Source organism: Canis aureus, chromosome 32 (assembly GCF_053574225.1).
Source record: "Canis aureus isolate CA01 chromosome 32, VMU_Caureus_v.1.0, whole genome shotgun sequence".
Taxonomy (NCBI): Eukaryota; Metazoa; Chordata; class Mammalia; order Carnivora; family Canidae; genus Canis; species Canis aureus.
Window position 1 is genome coordinate 8,953,357 of NC_135642.1, and position 21,367 is coordinate 8,974,723.

Consider the following 21,367-nt stretch of genomic DNA (forward strand, 5'->3'; position numbering starts at 1 on the left):
TGGTGGTGAATGTTATAGAAGATGATACCCCAAGTGGAAATGCAAATCAAAACTGCAGTGAGATATCACCTCACACCTCTCAGAGTGGCTAAAGTCAATAACATATGAAACAAATGTTGGGAGAATATGGAGAAAAAGGAACCCTCTTGCCCTGTTGGTGGGAATGCAAACTGGCTCAGCCATGGTGGAAGACAGTATGGAGGTTTCTCAAAAAGTTAAAAATAGAACTACTCTATGATCCAGTGACTACACTACAGGATATTTACCCCAAAATACTAAAACACTAATTCGAAGGGGTACATGCACCCCTATGTTTATATAGCATTATTTACAATAGCCAAGATATGGAAGCAGCCCAAGTGTCCATCAATAGATAGGAATAAGATGTGGTTTATGTACACATACACACACGCAATGGAATATTCAGTCATAAAAAGAATGAAATTATTTGCAATGACATGAATGGATCTAGAGAGTATAATGCTAAGTGAAGTAAGCCAGTGATAAATACCATATTTCATTCATATATGTAATTGAAGAAACAAAAGAGCTAAGGAAAAAGAGACAAACCAAGAAAACAGATTCTTAACTATAGAGAACAGAAGGGTGGTGGGTGAGAGGATGGGTGAAATAGGTGCTGAGATTAAGAAATACACTGGTGATGAGCACTGGGTGATGTACAGAAGTATTGAATCACTTTATTGTACATCTGAAACTAATAGAACACTAAGTATTTTAAATATACTGTAGTTAAATTTTTTTAATTTAAAAAAGTTTTTACAAATGATAGGCTAGGATGGTAGCAGAGTAAGTAGTAAAAGTTTGGTGAATTATTGTATTTAGTTTTAAGTTGACACCAACAAGAGTTGCCAATGTATTGAGAGGTTTATAAGAGAAAGTCCATGACTTCTATGTTCTGGTTTGAACAGCGTGGTTTTGTTAGTAACCAAAGATGTTGGTGAAACAAATGGTATATGCATGTGTGAGCAGCTAAATGTAATGAAGCTGTGAAACTATCACAATAAAATAACCAAAGTTTATTAAGGACTTACCCAAAAAAAATGGTGATACCCCAAGTGTTTAAGACCGAGGCTTAGTGTACAGTATTTAAGAAATATTAGCTAGAATCAATTATTTTTACATAATTTTAATATTTTTTCAAGAAGTTGTATGGAGGTCATACAAAAGGCTTTGTCGATATCATATTCTGATCCTCTGCTTTGCCACATGTGAACCGTATGACTATGTGCAGATTCTTTTCCAACCAAGCCTGGGTTTCCTCATCTATAAAATAAGGATGATAAAACCTAAGGATGAAGTAACATATATAAAGCACTTAACATAGTGCCTAACTCCTAGTAATCATTCAAAGAATTGACGTGTGCCTGTACATATCTATTTCTATGCATATGGTAGTATGTGTGTGCTCGCACACACAAGAGAAAGACTTGAAGCAGCCTCTGCACCTGCACCCTAACCCACAGCCCTTTGCAACATGCACTCTTTCCTCCAGAGTGTATAGAATTCTCAACAAGTCAGCTGTTTGGCTTCCCCCATTACAGAAGATCACCAACCATAGGCTGAAAGTGGGACAGGGGCTAGAAATGCTGGCTGTGGGACAAGTATGGAAGTATGGATTCGTAGAAGATTTATGGAAGTATGGATTCGTAGATTTATGGAACTCAGTAGGACTGGAAACTCCTTAGCTTTAAAGGTATTCTTTGCTGTGCTTAGTAAGTGTTTAATAAATGTATTAAACTGAATTGAGGGATTTTTAACCTACTAAGGATGTTTCAAATGACCCTCCCTCCTTTCAAAAGAAGATAAGGTACACATCCATTTACAAATCTTTATTTGCCCAAATGCATATAAACATTATAGAAATTGGAAGATTCCATTGAATCATTTAAAGGAGGGCATGTATGTAGAAATCTCATTCCTCAGAGATGTGGGCTAAAGGTGGAAATAGTTGCTATGATTACTCTATTTTCTATTTCATCTCAGTAGAGACCTGTTATTAGCATATTTTTGATTGTATAATTCCACCTGTGTTACCCTCCTTAACAAACTTCTCAGTGCCATTGGTCATGAGCATGAAGTCCTGCTGAGAGACCTGCTTCTGGAGAAAAACCTGTCCTTCCTAGGTAGGTATTACTTACATTCTCTCTAGCTTGTAATATCTCCATAAGTGCTTAAATATATATTTTTTAAATCTTCCACTCGCAGTTAGTATGTACTAAAGGAAGAGGGAACGATGATTGATGCTGTGCATGTTATCTTTTATTGATTTAGAACTGAGCAGGAACTCAGTTACCTAATCCCTGTATATACAGCACGTGCACAGGCTTGCAATTAATATTTTATGGAATAAGTGGCTGAAAAAATGCATTAATATCTGTTGCAGTATTACCTTTGGTGTCATGAGATATTAGCAATAATCTAGGCTTTATGAGAGAAAGAAACAAAAGAAATATTGTCTGTAAAATGTTTTATATGTTAAAAAGGATAGTTAGAAAAATTCATGTTGGATATGTTTGTCTCATGTATGGAATCAGAGTGTCCTTTTACTTGAAAGCTAAATATTAAGCTTTTATTATTTTTATGCGAGACATTGTCACCATAGATATAGTGATTTTTTAAAATCTCACGAGTGTACATGGACTTGTTATTTAGTGTGTGTGCCAATGTGGAATCTTGTTACAGATTATTATTTCTTTCAACATCTGAAGCATTAAAATTAAGCCTTGAAGGGCATACATGTGATAACTGATCACAGAAACCATAAAGCACTCTACAATGAATTAATTCCTCTTCTCCATTGTAAATGTGGTAATTTTAAAGATTCTATGCAAACCTAAATGTGCATTGTACACATCTGTTGTTGTTGTTGTTTTTAAGATTTTATTCATTTATTCATGAGAGACACAGAGAGAGAGAGAAAGAGAGGCAGGGACACAGGCAGAGGGAGAAGCAGGCTCCATGCAAGGAGCCCGACATGGGACTCAATCCCAGGACTCAAGGATCACACCCTGGGCCAAAGGCAGGCGCCAAACCACTGAGCAACCCAGGGATCCCCAGTGCACATGTTTTATGTAGATATTTAAGTTAGCATAGTGGGGTTTTTTTAGGTTGAAAAAAAATCACAGAATATTAGATTATATATACAACCTTTGTTCCAGAATGGATAAAGATTTGGCCAAAGAAAGTCCACAGAATGGTCTTACATCAATTAGGGAAGGATGTTGAAGACAGGCCTGCAAAAAGTCCGTTTTAAGCCTTAGCATTCAATATTTTTATTAATGAACTGGAGAATGGAGTTGAGTGTGTTTTAAGGTTGTTGGTAATTTTAAGGTAAGAGATCTCAAAAATAATCTCAATTCTCTATTTTCTAAAGAAAGTTGATAAATTAAGAAAATGGCCTCAAATTAGTGAATTAAATTTCAGTCTGTAAAAGTAGCACGTTTTTTCACGTAAGGACAGCTGAAATGTTCAGCCTAGGGAAGGAAGGTAAATTAGATAGAAATCATCTTTTATTTTTATATCTTTTATTTATTTTAAATTACTTTTTAATAAATTGTTCCCAATACAGGGCTTGACTCATGAGCCTAAGATCAAGACTGGAGCTGAGATCGAGTCAGATGCTTGGGGCACCTGGGTGTGTCAGTGGTTGCAAATCTGCCTTTGGCTCAGGTCATGATTCTGGAGTTCTGGGATCTAGTCCCGCATCACGCTCCCCACAGGGAGCCTGCTTCTCCCTCTGCCTATGTCTCTGCCTCTCTCTCTGTCTCTCATGGATAAATAAGTAAAATCTTAAAAAAAAAAAAAAAAAAAAAGAATCAGATGCTTAACTGACTGAGCCACCCAGGTGCCCCTAGAAATCACCTTTTTAAATCTAATCCAAAAAATGGAAGTAACAGCATAAATTCACGGGTCAGTTAGGTTAAAAAATTAAATATGTATATAGTTGTATATGTGTGTATATGAACATACATATTTATATGTATCCGTGTATGCACATATAGCACCCATATTTCTTAGTTCTGTCCATTGAAGAGGACTACAAACAAGAAACAATCTTGCAGGAAAATAAAGTCTAACCAGACATAGAATGTATAATGTCTCAGAACCAATTGGAATGGATGACCCTTGATGCACCATGACTTTTTTCTTAGAACTATGGCATTTCAATATGTGTGATCACATTGATCACTCAGATTGTGGCAATGTAGCATGGCCAAATCGATTTTACTGTTTTTAAGTCACCAACTAAGATGTCATATATTCAGGACTGCTTGATGTTACTCTCTTGATATCATATGCTAATGGGTAGTCAGGCCCTTGACACCATTTCTTTGCTTAGCCTAGCTTTGCTCTGCTTCCTTCCTGAGGACTGGAAGACCCCCAAAAGGGAAGAAGAATAGAAGACTTACATGTGGTCTAAACTGAGTCCCAGGTCCTTACCTCCCTTGATTCTGGGAACTGTGTTAAACTGGATTGACCATGGGCAGCAAAGACAATGCAGAAACATGGCCAAGGAGTCATTAGCACTTGCATACAAGTTCAGAAAGGGGACTTACTCTTCATGGGTCTCATCTAGTTCTCTGTGCTTATAGAGTCTAGAGATAATTATTTTATTTTTTTTTTATTTTTATTTTTTTAGATAATTATTTTATTGAAGCATACCCAAAGGTCATACTTAACTGATCTTTCAAATAAACGATGTTTATTTGAACATCGTTCAAATTATACATCCTATTATAGGATGTTTAGCTGACTCTATAAGCTCAGTGCTGTTTTTAAGCATTTTCTTAGCAGTAGCATACAAAGAAGGTAATTTATTCTGTGCATTTTAAGCATTTAATGTAGTACTGAACTATTACTTGTTTATTTACAAGTTAAAGCATGAAAATTCAAAGCCTTGTGTGAAATACTGTTCTACGGTTTTTCTTTTACCTTGTAAATACCCCTTTACAGTGATTAATTAGATCTAAAGTACTATGCCAGGTAAATTTAGATAGATTATCATTTTAAATCAACCAAAAAAAAAATACTGGTCTATAAATAGGCCACTAATCTGATATTTTCTTGTTTACATATGTATATACATCCTGAATTTTGTTACAGAGACATTACAAACATGTTTGTTTTACTTTGTTTTATAAGCAAAAGTAAAATTGATCTCTCTTTCTCTCTCTTTTTCTGTTTCTCTTTCTCATTCTGTTGGTTTCGAATCTGGCCACTACGTTCAAAAGACAAGGATTCTTATTTTTACATATTAACTCTCCTTAAAAATTATGACTTCCCTGAAAGTCTTTATCCTATTCTAAATTCTCCATTCATTGTGCTCTATATGTAATTTTATAAAATATGCATTTTATGTGACCTCTTTTACCAATAGGAAAGAAAAGATAAAAATAACCTTTGTCTTAACCCTAATAATATTTTGAATTTCCTTGATCCATAACCATATACTGAGCAATTGGTATGGCACAAGATTTAACTGGACACTATTGGAAAGAAAAAAGGAAGAGCCATTTTCATTGAAGATTTGTGTATACTCTTGGATTTATCCTATTTTATAAATGTATCCATTTGTACTTCTGGGGATAAATACATTGTATTCAGAGAAATCAAAGTTGAATAAATGTTTAGTTTTTCCAACTAAAAAAATATATTTTATTCATACACTTATTCATTTATTCCAAAAATAAGTGATTAAGTTAGGTAGTATTTATTAGGAACTAGACATTAAGTCAGATGAAGTCCTGCCTTTCTGGAGTCAGGTAGGGAGATAAGATGTAAACAAATGTATACAGGTAATTTCTAGCAATTTCTCAGAGTTCTTATAATTATTTATTTATTTATTATTCATGCATTATTTTTAACTAACTTTTTTGAGTGTGTTTTCTATACTAGTTAGTATGAAAATGATGATAAGCATTCCGTACCCTCTGGATGCTTACAGTGGTGCAAACTATTGCTGTGTCCAACCCAGTAAGAATATGGTTCCACCTCTGGTGCATCTCAATAAGTCCTTACCTTACTGAGATGGTCTTGATAATGAAAATAAATACATCCAAGACTGTTGTCATGCTCCTTCTGTTAAACTTTTGAAAGAAAGATATAGATTATATTAAAAATCAATAGCTACCCTTTACATTGAAAGAAAATACTCCTGGCTCATAAGCTACCTTTCCTGAAGTGGTGATAGAATTTTACTTACTCATCTGCTGTCTCACCAGCACATTCCTGTTACCATGTGCATCTAGTCTGGCTAGGTGAGCTCATTAGTTTGGTCATCTTACTCTATGCTAACCAACCTTTTCTTTTGTTGGTTCAGCAGACTGATACCTTTTACGTTACTTAGTTTAAGCAGGCACCATTAGGGACTAAAAAAATAAAAGTTGAATCAAACATAGAGCCTTCCAGAAAAATTTCAAATAAGTTTCAGGTAAGTTCATATCCATTCTTTCCAAGGACTGTTAATATAGAATTAACATTTCTTTATCAGCACTTAAAAGTCTGAGATGTGAAGAACCTGCTGCCTGTTCCTTGGCGTAGATGCACAAAGAGCCCTTCCTAACCTTTATTAAGTTGGCCAGCAAGCATTGCAATCATCCTTATCTCCTCTACTAAGGGTTTGTTCCATTTCTAATATCAAGATAGAAAATATACTATAACTACTGATGGAGATGTTGTGATTTTTATCTCTCCAGTGATTAATGAGGCCCCCCACCTTCTTCTCAGGGGTAAGGAGGAGCTTTGGACAAAAGACAAGGGAGGAAAGAAATACAGGGATAGTAAGAAGATGACAAGACTGTTTGCATTGTCAGAGGCTCTGAAAGAGTTTATCCCAGAGACTGGAGACAAACCATTCATCCTCCATGGGCTGGCATGTCTCCAGGTCAGAGGGACTTTCATTAGGGGCTCCCACAGCCACTGTGTGGTGCAAATTCTTGTTACATTTGGCTTAATAAGGGTGGCTCTGGAGATATTTTATTCTTGCCAGTGAATGTTGCCCTGTTAGTAGAAGCTAACAATTATTTTGAGTGACACCTGAGAGGCAGTTGCTTTATCCATGCCTCACCCTCCTGTGTTTGGTCTTGCTTTATGGCAAACCAGCATATCATAGGTGCTTTTCTAGCATTCGTGTATTACTCTGTGGGACTCCAGGAGGGTATAATCTGTAAAGCCAGGTAGGCTTAGTGAGGGATGGCCCTTGCTGGAAAAAAAATAAGTAAATGAGGATCTTTGTTTCTAAGAGTTCATCTGCTCCTGCTGTTTCATTCCCCACCTGAAGCAGTAGTGCTCTGTTGGGGGAGTGATTATGATGTGACAAACAAGGGATTATGACTTCAAGTGAAGAACAGGCAGCGGGAACAGATGAGATTTAGAGTGCTAAGGTTGTGTTTATGTGCAGATGTTAGCAGTAGAGAATAAGAAACTAGAAATAAAACATGATTACATAGGCTGAAGAGAATTGACATGGTTGGGTATTTCATAAGGTATCAGGTATTTAAATTCCTGTCTCTCTGAAGGTTGAAAATAAGATACAGATTTCAGAATAATGGGAATATGATATTGGAAATGGGATAGGGGAACTGGGTCCTTCCTTCCTGGGGAAATTGTCATGGTGCAGGATCCTCCTCCTCCCCTACTGAATATGCTGTGTGTGTTTCTCCCTGGGACTAAGAGGAAAGAACCATGGAGAGTGAGAGAGAGAGAGAGAGAGATGCTGCTAGAAGACAACACACTCTCTGGAACTTTGGTGACAGGTTGCCCTGTCCACTTACTATAATAGTCTTTCTGCCCTGGGCCCCTCCCTCATTATGTCTGCTGATTGTCTGCTTTCCTGGCCACATGATGAGATATTGGAACTCCTTTGGCTGTGTCCAAAATCTAATCAAACTAAATTCTACACATACTCAAGAGGAACTTACTGGTTTAACAGTATATCTGGAAAGTCCAAAGGAGAGAAGGTTGCTTCTGGTGTGTATAGAATCCAGAATACAAAAAGCAATGTATTTTTTTTACTACTTCATAAAAGTCACATGTGATCAACCTCTCCCTCTTCTTTTTTCTGTGTTGGCTTCATTCTTAGGCAATAAAGATGATCCCTCCTAGTTGCTAGTTTGCTTATTCCTAAGACTTCTTAATTCCAGAAACAAGTCACTGATTCTCTTTTGTGATTCTATTCTTTCAGATAGTGGTTCTGAGGAAGGGCTCTAATCAGCTACAAGTGTCTACCCCTGAAGTTGATGGTTTCAGGGGTTACATTATTGGGTCATTCACCAGAATCATATTGTAAGAGTAGGATGGCAGTGCCAGACAGAATGGGATGCAGGACAAAAAAAAAAAAAAAATCAAATATCTCACTCCACAGAAAATTAATTGCAGGTTGGCGCTTTAGTCCCCAAAATCAAAAGGCACTGGGAGTCAAGTGTGTTGTGAGACTGTTCTAGAGTGTGTGTGTATGTAGAAGATCCTTTTTTGTCTCAGAACTGCTAGTTTTTCCTTTCTTCATTGAGATTGGTTCTGGGACAGATGGAGTTGGCCCTGCAAAAGGGTCTGACATCAATGACTACAGCTACAAAAACAAACAAACAAAAAAACTGGAATAAGGGCTAACATTGCTCAGAATTTGGGAGCTGGAAAGAAAAGTGACCGTCCAATGCCCTTGTTCTGTTTAAAGGAAACTGGCCCCAGTCAGTGCCTTTCCAACAACTCACTCTACCATTCTGGTGTGTCCCTCTTTTTGTGGCATGAAACCCAAAGACTTCAGAATGTTGTATACAATATAGAAGAGTTCTGCTTCTATTGTTGACAATCGTATCTCCTGTCTCCACAGCCACTGGTTGGCAGGGACCAGCCGGCTCAGCTCCACTTTGTACAGTCCCGGCTTTGTGACCTCCCATTTGTTTCCTATCTTTAGGGCACTTCAGTTTTCACTAGTATTGTCCCCTGAAGACATAAACAAAGGACAAGGTCAAAGCAGTCAGTTGTATTCCGTTAGTAGCTTTGATAAGAGGCTTTGGGGGAAAAGGTTGAAACTAATGGTTGTAATGAAATTTGAGGTTCTCTAAAGATTTCATTTATCTGTGCTGTGGGTCTCCCCATTAAATGCATATCTGTTCTGTGTACCTTTGCACATAATATGCCTATCATAGTAACATCCATTACTGAAACATTGCTGACTTCTTACACTGAGTAGAAAAGACTGTGTAACTCATTCTCTGAGAACATAAAAATATGGATACAAAGGTCATGGCTCCAGGTATCGCATAAGAGTGGGGAAAAAAAGAAAAACAAAAACAAAATACTAGAATAGAAAAATATACTGTAGTTTTCATTTGTATTCATGTATATCTTTTGCCTTTCCTCAATTTAGTAGAAATGTAATAGGTGTTAAGTGCTTTTTATCATACAATGTATTTTAATCTAGCATTTTTGAAACCTTTTGACAAAGGCATAGATAAAAGGTCACGTCAGAATGTTACCTTTCATTTTCAGATGTTATGAACTGGAATTTTGCATAATTTTCCTGGGGGAAAAAACTATTTCTTAAAATTTTAAAGCCTTTTAATAAAACAAACAAATGAAAACCTCAGACTTTTCCTTGGTAGTTCTCATATCCCTCTATGATGCTTAAGTATATGTAACTAGTTTCAGATGTGTTTTGTTCTCTGAATCAAAATCAGCCCTTTATTTTAGAAAAAGAAATTGTGTAATTAGTACCTAATTGTTTGGGGTATTTTAGGGCATTTAGAGGAGAGGATAATTAAAAGGCCTGAGAAATTAAACTTTCACAGTGTTCTGTACGTATGTGTAATTCCTTTTTTAAAATACTCTCCAAAGGTTAGGCCTGACAACTTAAAAATAAATGAAGATCTGGGTTGCTTTTAAAAATGTAATATCAGTTTTATCAGTGGATGCAGTTTCATTTTTTTAAAAAACTTGAGTTGGAGAGAGGGCATTGAAATACTAGAAATCAAAAGATTATCTAGTTCATTTCCTTTTTAGGCACATTGCACCTAAATAATATGGGACAGATGACCATCACCTCTCCTGTGCTTCAAGATCCTCTAGGAGGAGAATAAGAATTTTTTTTACTACTTCATAAAAGTCACATGTGATCAAATTTAAATATTTGCCATAATTAAAAATGGTATGTGGTCTGTTAGGATGAACTAGAATGTGATTCACGCAGGCTCTTACCTGTATCTTTGGCCATCTGAGAGGCCTAGGTCTTGGTGAGTCACCTAATTCCTCTGGGCCACTTATGTGTAAGTTGGAATATTGAACTAGTAATCTCTAAGACTTTAAAAGCTCAGAAATACTGTTTCATGAGTCACACACGTTATCTAAAAATCCCACATTTTGTGAATCTCGAGCCTAAGAGGTCTGCTTTTAAACAAGAATATTCTGATAATGAACATTGAACTGTGACATTAACAAGCTTGGTAGTTATGAAATATATTGGGCATTTTTAATATACACCTTAAATATGAGCCTGCTTATTCACCAAATAAGTTAGTTATACAGGATTGGAGATAGATTTCATATTGATCCAGCATTTTGGGAAGTTACATCAAAGGTGCTATTCTAAAACATTGCTATTACTCATTTTTGCCCTTTGTAGTTAATATTCATACTTTTTTTAAAAATTCTGATTTTTTTTTTTTCTTAAAGAACACTTTAGGTTACTTAAACATACAGTTTTCTACTTGGGAAGTTCAAAGAACCCTAAGTAACCATTTGGCTCCAATATGTACAAAGAACTATAAGAACCTTCATGAAAGGTGTAGTTCTCAAGGGAAATATAAATTCCAAAACTGACTGTAGAAGAGACAAAAATCTACAGATCAGTAGCCATCAAAGAAATGGGAAAAGTAACCAAAGAGCTGCCCCACCATAGGGGTACTAGGCCCAGATTGTTGTTTGTGAGGAACTCTGTACATACTTTAAGGAATAGAAAATACCAATATTATTTAAAATATTGCAGATCAAAGAAAAAAGAAAGTAGGATAACTTCCCATGAGTATTAAGGAAAAAAGGGATGCAGCTCCTTTGATGATAGAGATGAACCTCAGATTGGGACCGAGGATAAAAGATAGCAGTAAAAGATACCAAATAAACTTTGAACTTTGGGCCACATTTGTTGTCCCTGTGCCTTGCTGATTAATAAGAAGTTAAATCAGGAAAGAAAATCATTAATTCAGACTAGGTAGGCTTTGTGGGAAACATGGGTATTCTTTCAAATGCACTTGTATTTTTTTCACTTAGCCATTTGAGTGTTAAATACAAAGCACATGTTGGTGGTAAGAGTGGGGTAATGGATAGGTTTTAAAAACAAAAAAGAAACACTCCCTGTCTTCAGAGCACATGCTTTGTACCCAGTATGTGGGAAACAGGGAGTAAGCACAATAAGACAAGGAATGAAGACAGAATGAAGCAGAAGGGAAGTGTGGGCTGGTGACTGAGCCATAACCTCAAGATTGTGGAGTTGGAACCCCAACAAGATGGTCAACCAAAATTGAAATCCATACCCAATGGTTTGGATAATGTTGGTAAGGAATCGAGATTTGGACGCCAGGAAAGGAACATAATGCAGAGGCCAGGAAAGGAGGCCAGAAGGATGGGGCTGACCTTAAACTTCTCCCAATGGGATGATCCATGCTAGATACTTTTCCTGGGGCCTAAAGCAGGTGAGCAGGACCACCTGCTCATAATGCTACTCCCTATACTCATGCTGTCATTTCCTCTAAACTTTGCCCACATTGTTTCTTCCTTCTTTTTTAGGAAATCTAGGATGAAAGTAACAATGTGAAGGCAGAAACAGGGATGGTGAGGCAGTGAGAGTTTAGTAAATAATGGAGAAGAGATCCAATAAGTAACATGGTATTTCAGATGTGTGAAACACCCTCTTTGCTATTTAAAAAAAAAAAAAAAGTGGTATCACTAATGGTGACACAGAAACTATGTCTAGAAACTATCCTTTGGGTACAATTACTATTGGATCAATTTCAACCTGGAAGGGAGAGAGAGAGAGAGGGAGGGAGGTGGGGAGAAAGGGTGGAGTGAGAAAGTGCATGGTTATACTTCAAAGTTTTCCACTGAAAGATGGAAAGATTCCCTTGCCGCACCTGATGTTTTCTGCCCATGTTTTGGGTTGTTTTTTTTCACAGTAAGTGAGTGACAGAATTTAAACTGTAGGTATTATGTTGATAATTTTGGTACACAGGAACAGGAGTGCAGCTGCCTTAATAGGAGTTTTAGTATGTGCATTTGGATAGCTTGGTGACCTTTGAAATTTTGTTTTGAGCTGCTATAAGAAACATAATCATTTTTCTTACTGAAATAGATTTTTTTTAACATCTACAAAGGTATATCAAGCTAGAATAGTTTTAATAAAATATTAGTCTCCATTTTTTAATGTCAGCTCAGCATTTAAAACTGTTCATCAGCTACGGGGAACATCAGTTCAAGGCACTTGAGTTGATTTTAATGTCTTTTCCATGAAATAGTCTCGTCATGGCCAGTATATTGAAAGGAGAGAAATTTGTTCCAGTCTTGTTCTTCTGCAGTCCAGCTTTCCAAATTGTTTTTAAGTAAAATTACTTAAATTTGTATTTCCTTATCTCAATAGTTCGTTGTTGTTTTTTGTTTTTTTTTTTTAATTTCAGGGAGGGGAGATTGTTCTAAATTCTGGCATCAATCCTCCCAAATCTGGATAAAGGACATCCACTTTTAACAAAATTTAACTTAAACATCTAGTTTAAGTATGTCTTGTCATTAAAAGGTTATTTACATTTAAAATGCTGACCTTTCAAGATGTACACAAGAGTGTTCTAAAACAGAGTTTCTGAACATTGGCCATGAAACCACTGTCTTGGGCTGACAAATGGATTGGAAATAAGCTACCCAACACTGGGAATGGGCCATTAATTTTAATCAAAGGTGATGCAGGCAGGCGAACGGGATGCATGACAATGTCAACAGCCCAGTAGGTGTTAAGAGACCACACAGCCTTCCTTGTTACTTGGTTGGGCCATTAGTTGAGGTTGGGTGAAGATAGAAAGCCATGTCTGGAATTGAATGACCAGGTCACTCCAAAATCTAATGGAGAACTCCTCATTTCAGAAATCACATTGTAATGCCATTAGAAGTCAAGGACAGCATTTAGAAAATATTGGGAGATTTTTTTTTTTTTTAAACCAAGCACCTTGCTAGTTTCTTTCCAACTTTGTCAAGCTCCCTGTTTCCTGCCTCCTTTCCTTCTACATGGATAGTTGATATTTACAGAGGATCAAGAAATCAAGCAGACTTAGAAAAACATCTCAAAGCCTATTTGCTTTTCAGAATTACATATTGTTAGTTGTAAAACTCTGGTAAATGCCAGAAACAATGGCATACCGAAGGAATTAAGTAGGGCAATTAATTCTCTGTAGTGATCTCATTGTCCTTGGCCCTTTCTGTGTTCTTGTGTGTAGGAATAGTTATACTAATTGAAACTAAACTTTCTTAATTGCTTTAATGAAAACATTTGTTCTATAATTGTAAAGGCCACTGTGCTTGTGCCTCACTGTAACTTGTCAATATTGGCTGATAACATTAGTGATATTCACAGTGGTGAAAGCCTTTTCTTTTAATCAGTAAGTATATTTCATTATTTTGAGTATTTTCAATTACAAAAAAGGTAGTGTGTGACAGCTAGAATTAATGATATTTATAATAAAGACATAAAAATACAGAAGGGACAAAGAGGAATTTTTATATCTATGCTTCAGGTTTGCTAAGAAAGTTCATTTATTCTGACACAGCATTGCATGCATAAGAAAGATATGTATGACTGCATTAGTAATTTTTACAATTTTTAAGAAAGAAAAGCAATTATATTGCTGTCTTGTTAATGAAACAGTTATAAGTATTTGTTCTTCCCATAGATGAAGATCAGCTCCGTGCAAAGGGTTATGACAAAACACCAGACTTTATTTTACAAGTTCCAGTTGGTAAGTCTTTAAACTCTCTTATGCATTTGTTTATAGGGAAAAGGGATGTGTTTTCTCCATAGAATTTTTTTTTAGTTTTTGTGAATTTTAGCAAATGTTACCAGAGCGGATCAGCTTTAAATAAAGGGTGAAATTGTGGGAAAAAAAATTATTTTAGAATAGCAGAAAATAATAGGTTCAGAAGAAATCTTCTGCCTTAAAAACATTCACATATATTTGAGAGCTAAACATGTCTTCTGAAGACGTTTTGGGTGCCACTTTTCAGGTCATTTATCTAAATGATGAATTTTTTTTAAAGATTTTATTTATTCATGAGAGATACACAGAAAGAGGCAAAGACACAGTCAGAGGGAGAAGCAGGCTCCATGAAGGGAGCCCAACATGGGGCTCGATCCCGGGACTCCAGGATCACGCCCTGGGCTGAAGGCAGATGCTCAACCGTGGAGCCAGCCAGGCATTCCTAAATTCTGAATTTTTAAATAGGGTCCCATTGAAAAGCCAGGCTGGTTGACTTGAGTTTGTTTTCACGTTACTTGTCGACTTATGGCAGCAGTGGCAGTGGGAGGACAGGAGGGGACTTTTGAAAGTGATGATGAAAATGAAAGGGATGTGATCATAGCATCAGTGGTCTTCGTAAAGAACATGTACAATGCGTGGTTGTGTGGTTATAACCATCGACATCAGCCAGGGCTGAGCTTCGGCTCATTCATGTGAAGCAGAGAGGCCTAGACCGAGTTCAGTATCTCCCAGTCTTGCCTTCTCTGCTCCATATTAGTAATGCTTTGTTCTTTAGCTGTGGAAGGGCACATAATTCACTGGATTGAAAGCAAAGCCTCATTTGGTGATGAATGTAGCCACCATGCCTACCTGCACGACCAGTTCTGGAGCTACTGGAATAGGTAAGTTCCCATCATTTTTCTCTTTAAGATAAACGATACACAGCTGAAATCTCATTAAGAAAACAGTATTTTGTTTAGCTGGTAAAAATGCTGCTAGGCTTTGTTTCTGGTAAATGCAAAGACTTGATTAATGTATTCATCTCAGATAATTCAAACTTCTCTGCTTTCCTAATGTCACTTCATTTTTTTAAAACCAAAAATCTCTGCACAAGGTCAAAATTAGTATCCCTGTTTTCTTTTTTTGTTTACGTTTTTTAATTTAAATTCAGTTTGCCAACATATAGTATAAAACCCAGTGCTCATCCCATCATGTGCCCGTCACCCAGTCACCCCGTCCCTTCCACACCTCCCCTTCCTGCAACCCTTTGTTTGTTTCCCAGAGTGAGGAGTCTCTCTCTATACTCCTCTTCCCCATTTTACAGCAATAATGTTGGTATCACTTAAAATACGAATAGGAAGGTAGGGTGGCTATTATGATATCAATGCTGACTTTTTATTCCTCTGATGTGTAACATATGCTTATTCTCAGTCATTTAAAGTCATTTAAAACTATCCTGTCCTCAGCTCTCCGAGGAAAGTATCCAAAAGGTAAGAAATATCAAAACGATTTGCCTTCCAAGAGAAAACAGTTTACCTGCCAACTTCAGTCAACCATCATGAAGGCATGGAAATCTCATGGATTAAAGGAAAGGGTTGGAGGGAAGGAAGCTTTATTATTGAATATGCACAGTGTGCCTGGGCCTTTGTATTCTCTCAACTAATCCTCACAAGGAAGTAGCCCCCCCCCCCCATTTTACAGATAACCGATTCTCAGAGAGAAAATAATATGCCATGCAGTTAGCCGTGCTGCATTTGTCTTTCTCACTCCCAAACTCATGCCCTTTCCAGTATATCTCAGTTGTCATTTATAGTACAACTGTTGAAACTTGGTGCTTTTTCTATTATTGAAGTGTCAAGTTTTCACACTACACATTTTTTCCCCTTAGAACAGGAGGTAGGGCAAGGGGTAACCTTTCTAGATTAACAATGTTCCTCAGTCACTGGCCCACAGTGAGAATACAATAATAAGATGACACTGGCCCAGATCATTAAGGAATGAGACAGTAGCATCTGTGCACAGTAGTCTTATCCTGGGGAAAACAACAACAACAAAAACAAAACAGTGACAGGCTACGGAATTTGGTATTAGATTGTTACTCAGCTTTACAAAAGGCCAGCAGACCTCGTCCGTAGCAGCTGTGCTAAACTAAGCCCACTTTTTGCCATGGTAACAATGATCATGACAAAATGCTGAATGTAATGGCTTTCTTGATTTTCTTGTGTAATTGTGCGTAGCATCCGAGCTTTACTTTACAGGGAGGAGGAAAGTGCAAAATGTTTTAGAAATCAATGCTGCTTCAGCGTTCCCTATCTTTTATTCAGCCATTATTCAAATTAGCAGTAATGTGGCAAATTGAGTTTTAGATTTTTAGCAATTTTATGAGTTTGAAATAGGAAAGAAAGCACCATCTTTGATGGTATAAGGAGAGCAATGACAAGAAAATCAAATTGTGTAAGTTTAGGTTGCTAAAGCCTTTTGAACTTTATGGATAAACAAAACCATTATGCACCGAGACAGTGCCCCCACTTTGGTACTGGTCAAGTCTTTTATGAGGAGCAATTAGAAATGGAATTCCAAAGAGTATAAAGCTCACTTGAAAATTCTAAGATCGTATTTTCTTCCTAAAACAACTGTAATCTTTATTGAGTGCCTACTGTGTGCCTAGCACTCACTATTTTAGAGACTGATTAAATAATCTAGACAGTAATCAGACACCTATGCATTATTGACCCACCTGGAGAGGATCTGAGCAATGGATGTTTGAATAGTTTCCTTTAGACTAGATTTTAGATTATTTTGTTGTGTGCTACGTTTTCTATTCTAATCATATTTTACTTACACAACTATTGGTTTATATTCCCTAAACATGTTCTTTGAATATGTACCAGTTTTGGGGCATGATTCATTTAGGCCATATTGTGTGATAAAGGAACACCAGCCTTGATTTTGAATGTTCCAAATCATCCAAGGAGGAAATACTCTACACAGAATTCAGTAGTTTTACCAAATGTCTGCAGAGAAGCCAAGAAATAGAAGTAGTGGTGACATTCAGAAAGGAACATATAGGCATTTACTTGGGTATAAAATTTTGATTATAACAGTGATACAGACTTACCAGTGGTAGGCATTTTGACAGGAGAACTTAGCCCATTTATGAAAGTGTGGCATCCTACTCTTCATATTTTGCCTCAACACAACTCACATAGTAATTCCTGAAATTGTTCAGAGTGGAGAAAATCATCTCTTCCACCTGTAGGTAGCCTTTCAAGAAGGCTATTGGCTGGTTGGCACCTGGGCTAATTGCTTTATTTGTGTGATAAGTCTCCAGTTGACATAAACACTGTTATCAAATTGTCACACTATTTTTAAATTAAATGTTGGATTTTACAATAAGACTGTTCAATTAATATTTGTAGAATCATGACTTTGCATAAGCCCAGTTGTTCACATAAGTAACTACTACTGAGCCCTTAATTTTTAGTTTAATGTTTCTGTAGGACTTTCTTTTTTTGTGTAAGTCAATATTCTTACTCATCCATTTAGCAACTTTGACAAGGTTGATCATAACCTCCCTCCTTACTAAAACATCCTTTCTTGACTTCCAGGAGATAATTCTTCTGAGTTGCTCTATGCCATCCCAGTAGCATACTCTGTTTGCTTTGCTGGTTTTTCCTCCTTCCAGCTCTACACTGGAATAGAGCCCTGGAACTCAGTGCTCAGCACTCTTCTCTTTGTTATCTACATTCACTTCCAGGGGTCTCCGCTGGAGATTTCATCAAAGTTTTATATACCATCTCTATAATAGTATCTACTAATTCTTGCTGCCAGCCCTAATATTTCCATTGAGTACAAATTTGTTTATCCAGCCGTCCACTCAGTAGCTCCTCTTGAATGTCCAGTGGGTATCTCAGACCTAACATGTCTAAGATTAAACCTTTTATTTTCCTCCCCAGGCTTTTTGCTCCCCCAGTTCCTCCCAAGCTCAACTAATGATGCCACAATTTGCCTAAATACTTGGGACAAAAACCTAACCCATTATCAGCCTACCAAAAAGTCCTTTCAATTCCAACTTTGTCTTATCTCAAATCATGCCCCAGTATCACCTTCTTACCTGGCATCACTTCAGTCTCTGTTATCATCTCTTGAACTGTTGCTGTAGCTTCCAAATTGGTCTCCAGACATTAACCTTTATACTCCTCTGATCCATTTTTATTACCCTAGCCAGAGCAACTCTTGGGAAATATAAATCAGATTATATCACTTCCTGCTCAGAATTCCTCAGTGGCTTCCCATTACATTGCAGATAAAATCCAAACTCTTTCACATGACATTCAGAGCTTACATGATCTGGTTCTGCACTACCCTGTTATCTGTACACCTGCCCGTCTCTTTCTCTCTCTTTCTCCTCAACTAAGGCTCCCTCCCTCTCTTATACTTCTGAAGCCACGTTGGCTTTCTGGGCCTTCCTTAAATCTACACTGCTTATTTTTACTTCAGAACTCTTATTCTGGCTAATTCTTCAACTTGAAGTTTTCTTCATTTGGATCTCCATATGGTGAACTCTTCGCACAATTCAGGTGTCTGCTCAGATTCCTCTCCTCGAGGATACCTTCAATGACCACTCCATCTAAATGGCCTCACCTTAGTCATCTCTCCCTCTTCACTTGGTTGGACTTTTTGTTCATAGTATTATCCCTATCTGAGTGAACAAAGAAACATATAAGCATCAACTTGTTTGAATACAAGCCTTTATTAAAGTGCTTTCCCTTCTATATTGCCCTTGCTAATTACTCTATGCAGCATGCCCCTCATTCCTTTGTAATAATCAAAGCTTCAAGAATTTTCCCTGACTTAGTTAAACTCAGAAAAATTTAAGTTTTGCAATGTCCTCACATTCCCTAAAGTCAGATTTTGAGTACAGAACATAAGCTGCCTTTCCTGTGAGCAGGCCCCTATCCCAGCTATGAACCTTGATCAAATAGCTCCTCAAAATTCTAAGCCTCCACTTTTATGGAGTTAAAGGAAATAAAGAGTGCCTCTGAGAAGTATCATTTGGACCATAATATAGCCCCAAATTATATAAGGCTATATATATGATTATATAGAAAATACACACATATATGTGTGTGTGTATATATATGTATAAATGTATATCCCATATACATAGGGCTATACATACAGATTGTATAAAAACCATATTTTCTTGCATAGTCAACACCCTGGAAGCTTTCTCATTCTATTTCTGTAATCAAAAAAGTGAGTTCTTTGACCATTTGATCTATATTACTAAGTGTATTTTCATATTCTGATGATGACAGTTAAGAAGGAAACAATTCTATAATCTGAGGCCAGATTATAGAACGGGCTCTATACATACATATGTATGCCATACATATGGCCTTTCAAAGAACGAGGGGCAGATACTCTGTGCTCACTTTTAGTTTTTGGAGATAAGGTGGGTCCATTTGAATGAAAATATTAAGTGACGCTAAAGAACAAAGCTCCACAAGCAATTAGGCAGCACACACACGGTGCCCAACAACTACCAATCAAGAACATGGAAATCTCGACTACATGTCCAACCCTGCCAGCTGCCATTCCGGGCACACTCCGACATGCTGTCATCGGTAGCATCTATGAAAAACTGAAGTATGCTTTGTAAATACACATCTTCATTTCTCTCAAAGAGGATCAACACTTACTGACTGGCAAGAACAAGGCAAAGTTTTATTTCAACATGATTTTCCAGTTTAGTGATCCTTGAAATAAATGATGAAGGGAATCTCTCTTGTTCTTGGGTTTGAATCCAGGCCATACCACTTCCCAGTCCCATAACTATGAACAACTAGCTCAACCTCCCTCTTTGTTTTCTCCCATAAAATGGTGTAATACCTTCTTGACCATGTTGTCATGAAGATGAGTTATTTAATACACGTGGAAGCACTTTCGAATTACTTGGCAGTGAACAAATATTAGTTCCCCTGTATCTGTTTTTCCTGTATATCACGATCTGATGGAATTTAGAAATCTTCTAAGTAGACATTTTTATTTACCTGCTTTGCCATAAATTCCTCCTGGACTGCTCAGAGGGCTGACTGACATCTCTTTGGGAAACCTTCCTGCATTCCAAGCTTGGGCTAGGTATTCAGCCCTGTGTTCCACTAATAATTTCACAGCATTTGTCAAATATTATAATTTCTTATTTGTAACCTTCCTCCAGTTAAAATTGAGTTTCATCTTACCTATATGTCTTACCTGTCATCAAATGCCCAAAAGCTGGTTGGAATACCTGGCTGCTGGAGGTGCCAGTAGGTGATCAGTAGATATTTATTTGAACAGATGAATATATGGATGAATTTTTTGATGCATGGCAGACAACAACCTTTTGAATCCTCCATTAAGGATTGTCAGAAACTGTGACATTCAACTGCAATAGGGCTCAATTTTTTTTCTTTGAAAATGCCACTCTAAAGACAAAGAAAAATGCTTCATTAAAAAAGAAAAAGAACTTCTACAGTCTTTTCAGTTATATAGACTTTCACAGATCTATTTCATGGAATGCAGTGTATTTACACTAGGAGTTTTAAAATACAACACAACTAATAAATGGCAAACACATATTACAAAGTTTTTTAAGTAAGTATTTATAAACTTGTATTTATTACTTGCTTTCACAAAATTTCAGCCAAATCTCTCCTTTGAGATTTGACATGGTATGTCTTAATGATCCTGAGCAGAAGATATTTTGTCATTTCCTTAGGAGATACATGAAACTGGGCCTACCCTACCACTTCAGGGGCCTGGGGCAAGAGGGCATATGGAGGCATGTAGTCCATGTGCCTATTTAAGTTTGTGTATCAAGTTAACAGACATAAAGTAAAATGTATTTTGTCCTACAGGGAGATCTGGAAGTTCAGATTTGCCTTAAGAATTTGCAGCCTCCTTGTATGTCAGGGCCGTAATGTGGCAGCATCAGGATAAGTGGCCCTGCTATCAAGCACGCTCATTCTGTACATCCAGCACCATGTACCTTCCCACAAACCACTGCACTTGGCCATCTTTCAGGACAGAGATGTACATTCTGGTGGTCTGCCCTCTTATCAGGCAGATGAACCAGAGAAAGAGGGCTATGCAGCCCTTGAGGGCGGTCTTGTGGTGCATTGATCAGGAAGTTCTAAGGTCCCTGGTATGTGGAATGTGGTCTAGAAAGGGATTAGGGGAATATAGAGCAAGTGGGGATGTCCCCTTGGTCCTGCAGAATCCTCACCCCATAGGTTTGATACAACCAAAGAGATCCAGAGCAGAATGCTCAAGTTTTGGGCCAGGCCATGGACACCTCCTGAATGATTCTAAATAAT

The 21,367-nt window shown here is 37.1% G+C and overlaps 1 protein-coding gene and 1 long non-coding RNA gene across 16 annotated transcripts in view; one reads left to right on the top strand and one right to left on the bottom strand.

The window, feature by feature from the left end:
• Positions 1–21,367, top strand: part of CDIN1 (CDAN1 interacting nuclease 1) — a 232,516-nt gene that overhangs the window by 99,495 nt on the left and 111,654 nt on the right. For 14 of the 15 annotated variants that reach the window (XR_013369962.1, XR_013369963.1, XR_013369961.1 and 11 more), the window contains 3 exons: positions 2,077–2,144; positions 13,944–14,009; positions 14,803–14,908. Coding sequence is in view for 11 of the 15 variants with exons in the window: in XM_077880507.1 (XP_077736633.1) it covers positions 2,077–2,144; positions 13,944–14,009; positions 14,803–14,908 (240 nt within the window). In the remaining 4 variants the exon portion in view is untranslated. The remainder of the gene's footprint in view (positions 1–2,076; positions 2,145–13,943; positions 14,010–14,802; positions 14,909–21,367) is intronic. The other variant, XM_077880514.1, reaches the window with a different exon arrangement.
• On the bottom strand, positions 1,019–8,023 carry LOC144302956 (uncharacterized). The gene is made up of 3 exons (XR_013369965.1): positions 7,941–8,023; positions 6,040–6,107; positions 1,019–1,284 (listed from the first exon to the last, which is right to left on the bottom strand). It is a non-coding gene; the product is annotated as an uncharacterized LOC144302956 (long non-coding RNA).